Below are 5,373 nucleotides of genomic sequence, written 5' to 3'. Positions count from 1 at the left end.
ATGTTTATATATACTCCACAAGACAAAATAATAACTGAATTTGTAAAAATGACCCCGTTCAAAAGTTTACATACACTTAAATCTTTGTCATTTCCGTCATTTCCTGGATGATCCATGACTGTTTTTATGTTTTATGATAGTTGTTCATAAGTCCCCTGAGCAGTTACTCTGAGGACAATTGAGGGACTCACCTAATAATTACAAAAGGTGAAAACATTTACTGATGCTCAAGAAGGAAACACGATGCATTAAGAGGCGGGGGATGTAAACTTTTTAAGTTGGATGAGTAGGGGAAATTGTCCTTATTTTGTCTTCTGGGAAACATGTATGTATTTATGGAGGGGTGAGAACCAGAAGGGCGTAAGTGACATTTTGGGCGAAATGGAGATATATAAAATGAAAACTCTTGATGAGCTCTTTCTACTGCCAAAAGGACACAAGTGAATTCTTAATAATTTTGGAGTTATTCATTAGAAACCAAAAGACTTAACCCTGAACATACTAAATCAGTTGGAGCCAAAAAGGCTGCACTTACGCCCCTTTGGCACTGAGAAATGTACTGTGGCTAAAGCCTGTTGATAGTACTTGAGTCAAAATGGCTGACACCACATGTAAGCCAGGTAGGTCAACCATAAGAAGAAACCAGTTTTTTACTGCTGAAGATGTAATATTAATATTATTTTGTGACAAAGAGCTGGATGATGAGGAAGAAAATAAAATATCCAGAATTCATTGTCAGTGAGGTGTAGCTAGCTAGCGGGTAGTAACCAATAACTTACATTCTGATGGTATGTGCCTAGTGAAAAATAAATATACTAAAATGTATTTGAAATACATTTATTTCATGCTATGTATACTACAAATACATTTACATATTTATGTACTTAATAAAAATACCCTGCAATGGTACTTTTAGTATAGCCTACTAATGTGGTATACTTAAAGTCTGCTAAATTGGAACAATTTTAAATTTTATGCTTAATGCACTTTAATTGTGCTGAAGTCCAAATAAAAATATACTGAAGTATATTTGATTGTGCTAAAGTGGAATTATTGCAAGTATACTTCAGGTACACTTTAAATATCTTGCATTTAAAGACCATCATAAATAGTGAAATTAAAACATATTTTAGGCTTAATATCAGGGTGTCCGCGGGTCCTTAAAAAGTCTTAAATAACATTTTCCTAATATAAGGCCTTAAAATGTCTTAAATTCGGATTCGATGGGTCTTAAATATTTTTGGTCACATTACCGCTAAAATATCTTAAGTCTGACAGACCTAATGACTGTTTACAATCATTGGACAGACCGAAGATTTTTCGAGTTACTGCGTCATCAGAGAGATTTGCAGTAAGTTAGCAGAATACAGAATACAAGGTCGCGCTGAGCCTCACTCGGTTTGTCTCTTTGTGAGAGTCTTCATAACAAATGAGCGTAACAGCACACATAAACTCAGAAGAAACACACTGAGGTAAAAATTCTGAATGTTTAGTTTATTCATAACATGATATAGTTAAGTAACACCATGACAAGTGAGCTATTTTGCTCAATATTCTCACGACGCAAAAAAAACAACATTCAAAACACCTATAGAGTGCACGCATTATGTGAAATCTAGTGCACGTGCGCATTTACAGTGCGCTCTTTCACTGCATGATTCAGTCTATTAAAATACATTCAGAATGATCACAAATTCATATAATTAATCAATTTCACACAGAAGAGTGCCTTTTTTTTCTCCAAAAATTACCATATGCAAATGTAATATAGATTTTTTTACAACAGTTCAATAAACTAGATGTTTTATTAAGAGACTTACGTTTTAGACACCATATGTCAGACTCTGTTCCGTGTTTTCCTCATGTGCCTTCCTTTCCCATGTTTAATTTGTCCCAGGTGTTTCCCATGATGTTTCATTGCTCCCAGGTGTGTCTCGTCATCCCCTCCTCCTGTGTGTTTTTTTTTCATTGCTGCCACCTACTCGCGGTTTTAATTTCACATTTAAAGTATCTTTTCATTTTTAAAATCATTTAAATATCAGTATTCAATTTTTTTAATTGAATTCAAGACAGTACTAAATATAAAAATAACATGCAATTTTCATGATCCCTTTTATTTTGTTAAAATTATGAACATTTTGCATATTCTGCAAGGGGTATGTAAACTTATGTGCACAACTGTATATAATCCATTACTACAACTTTACTTGCAAAGAAAGTCAAAGGGGTCTAAATGAGGTTTGAGTGAGGGGTCTTTTGATATTTTGACACATATTCTTCAAAAAAAATGTAAATATTGTGTTTTTCACATTGTGTTAATTGTGTTAACCATCAAATAGCATGTGTTAAATAGTTTTGTCTTACTGTTAATCAGCACTTCCTGCAGACTGAATTGCACGGCAACAGCTGTCTACACTGTTTAAATCAGAAGTGCAGTGTCTCGAGACACGTCTTTAAAAGTTTTACTTCTTTACACTTAATGCATTAAAAGCTCCCCACCCCAGTTCTGTTCCAATCTTATACTGTATGTAACTTCACAATTATAATGCACATAATCGCTATTTCAAGTTAAATTAAGCCAAAAACATTCATATCGATAAACACTATTTAAAATTCACATAAACAGCATCTTCTCCTGAAATCTCCAGTGGAGATCCATTACACATTGTTTGGCATGCTTCTTGAGTGTGGAAGAGAGCTCTGTCCCCACCTACATTTCCTGCCAGTATTGAAAATCGAACCTGCACGTTACTAGTCTGACTCCCTAACCATTAGGCCACAACTGCCCCTATGTAATTGAACCTTCCCTTAATTATTCATCACTTTAACAGTGAAGGAAGTGCTCTTTGTATGCTTATCTCTCTGCTTTGCTTTCATTGTGTTCATATATGTCTTTACAGATGTTGGAACGTAACTGGTTGACCATTAGAGATGAAGCACTGTCAGTGTTAGACAGCAACAGTGGGCAGTTCTTGCCTGAAGATGAAAATCTGAGAGAGACAGGAGACCGGGGCCAGTTTGCACTGTGGCAGCAGGGTAAAATATATAATTAATATATAATATCCACCAACATGTACCTTACATTTACCAACAAATTCCTTATATAATTACACTGGATATACATCCATCCATTTTTCAACCGCTTGTTCTGTGTAGGGTCACAGGGATGTTAGCGCCTAACTTGGGATTTTTGTTTTTAGTGGTTTTTACTTCTTTAAGTTGTAGTCACATTTACCGTTGCTGTGCAAAATTTTGCATCCAAAATACAGCCATTCCAATAGGAATCTGTGCGATCAGGAGTGAATTCACAGCATTGACCACTGAAAACCTGCTTAATTTAACAAACCTTTGCTTAAATTTAATTTTTCAAATGTACATAACAGATATAAAATAAAACATTCAAGTCTCCCAGTCATTGACTTTTACTAAAATTATGTAATTTACAATCCAATGTTATTAAAAATTATTTAGAAAAAAACAGATTAAAAAAAACGGGGCATTTATACCTATAAGCGCCAGCGGGTCAAATTTACCCGCTATATAATGCAAACAACAGGATAAAAATATAGTTGATGACTAGACACAATCATTTCATGACTCTAGACACTTCTTTGTGAAGACAGTAGCATAATACAGTGAAATAATATGTTCTTTAGCCATATAAATACAGTTGTCATGTGTGTGGGTAAAATTTACCCGCTGGCGCTTTTAGGTATACAGCGACCTCTGGCGGTTCTAGTGTTAAAAGTGACTTCTTTGTGAACAGTTCTTAATACATCTCTATGCTATTTACAATACACAATTAACCTTTTTTGATTGTGAAATTTCTCTGCAATTAAGCTAATGTGACCGCAACTTAATTCAGAAAATAGCAAAAAAATAAATAAAATAGCACAAAATTATTTGAGAAAATAATTTTACGTGTAATCCACATGGTTTTTCAGCTACAAGTGAAAACAGAGTCACTTCCTTTAGCCACCTAGTGTGCATTTCTTTGAATTTGCTAGTCTTGGGTGGTGTTACAGCGTTTTTCTGTATCTAACATTGAGACACTTTTGGGGAAGACACATAATGTGTATACAAGTTTTACTCTTTCTCAGGTCGAAAGGTTGCTTCTTCATGTCGCTATGTCCCAAAAACCTGTGCTTTGCTGGAACATTACCCAGAGGCCACTAGCTGCAAAAGAGGCCAGGTCAGTCCCCAAAAATCAGTTATAGCTAGGTTTTATCCTCTTGCCTAGCTGTACTTTTAATTTAGTTTCACCATGTCTCCTTTTTACAATGCTTATTTGTTTATTAACTGTTGCCTAATAATTTAAATCTTCCTTTTTTTAGATACAATTTTCAGCAATGCAAGCTGGTACTCATGTATGGTGTAAGATTAAGTAAATTTTGTAAGGGAATTCATTATTATTATTTTAGCTCAGGTTTTGAGAGGAATCGAATCTGAAGATTCAAAGTCAACCTGATTAGAACGGATTTCAAATTTGATAGTTTACACTTTATCAACTGTTCGTCCAGCAAGACGTTAACATCTGTGTATCTTAACAATTTGAATAATTGTATTCTCCCTGGCCACAGGTTAATACATGCTTTTGATAAGTTATAAGCTACGAGCTAGGTAACGTGATCTGGGCAAGGTTTAACTTTAAATTACATATACACAAGACAATGATTCTTTATAAATGAAACAACAGTTTATTGGCTATTCTAGATTACATTAAACTAAGCTAAAACACACACACACACACACACACACACATACACATACACACAAAAGGTTCAGGAAAAGAGAGAGTCTAAGTTTGCAAGACTTTAGGCTTTCGAAGATCTCTGGCATTCACGAAGCTTCAACGGAGTGTTTGAGTTCTGGATGACCTATCGCTTGATGGTGCAGCTTGTGAGCGCAAGTTGGAGCGCGATTAACACAAAGACGAAAAGGCGAAAAACCATTGAATCTGTCTTGCATTGGGTTTTTTATCCGCTGCATAAGTCCGTCCCCCAGATCGTTGTTCCAATCAGACATTACTTGCAAGGCTTAGCCACGCCCCGCACTGTTCCCTGATCAGGCGTGGGTCACATGTTTCCCGTGGGGGAGTATTTCTGCAAGTTTTAATAACTTCTTATAAACAATATTATCACCAGAAAATGATGCCGGATACCAATTTTTCATTCACACCAATGTTCGGCGAATAAAGCAAGCTTTCATTCAAACTCAAATATCGGGTAGTTTGCATACACATTAATACTTTTATCTACTAAAAGGGGTTATAAAACATTGACTAAACATCATAGGTTACAATAAACACAACAAGCGTATATAAGGCAACAAACATATTATTTGTGGATATAGTTGCCCTTTTTATACTTAAAT

General features: G+C 35.1%; 1 protein-coding gene across 1 annotated transcript in view; it reads left to right on the top strand.

The window, feature by feature from the left end:
• LOC107731609 (aspartyl/asparaginyl beta-hydroxylase-like) overlaps positions 1 to 5,373 on the top strand; it is a 33,640-nt gene that overhangs the window by 21,970 nt on the left and 6,297 nt on the right. The window contains exons 13-15 of the mRNA XM_016542731.1: positions 2,901 to 3,036; positions 4,101 to 4,192; positions 4,335 to 4,372. Coding sequence (XP_016398217.1) covers positions 2,901 to 3,036; positions 4,101 to 4,192; positions 4,335 to 4,372 — 266 coding nt within the window. The remainder of the gene's footprint in view (positions 1 to 2,900; positions 3,037 to 4,100; positions 4,193 to 4,334; positions 4,373 to 5,373) is intronic.

The sequence above is a fragment of the Sinocyclocheilus rhinocerous genome, unplaced genomic scaffold, assembly GCF_001515625.1.
Source record: "Sinocyclocheilus rhinocerous isolate Xijiao unplaced genomic scaffold, SAMN03320098_v1.1 scaffold4022, whole genome shotgun sequence".
Taxonomy (NCBI): Eukaryota; Metazoa; Chordata; class Actinopteri; order Cypriniformes; family Cyprinidae; genus Sinocyclocheilus; species Sinocyclocheilus rhinocerous.
The sequence above is the reverse complement of the archived record's forward strand: the minus strand, read 5'-3'. Positions and strand labels throughout refer to the sequence as shown.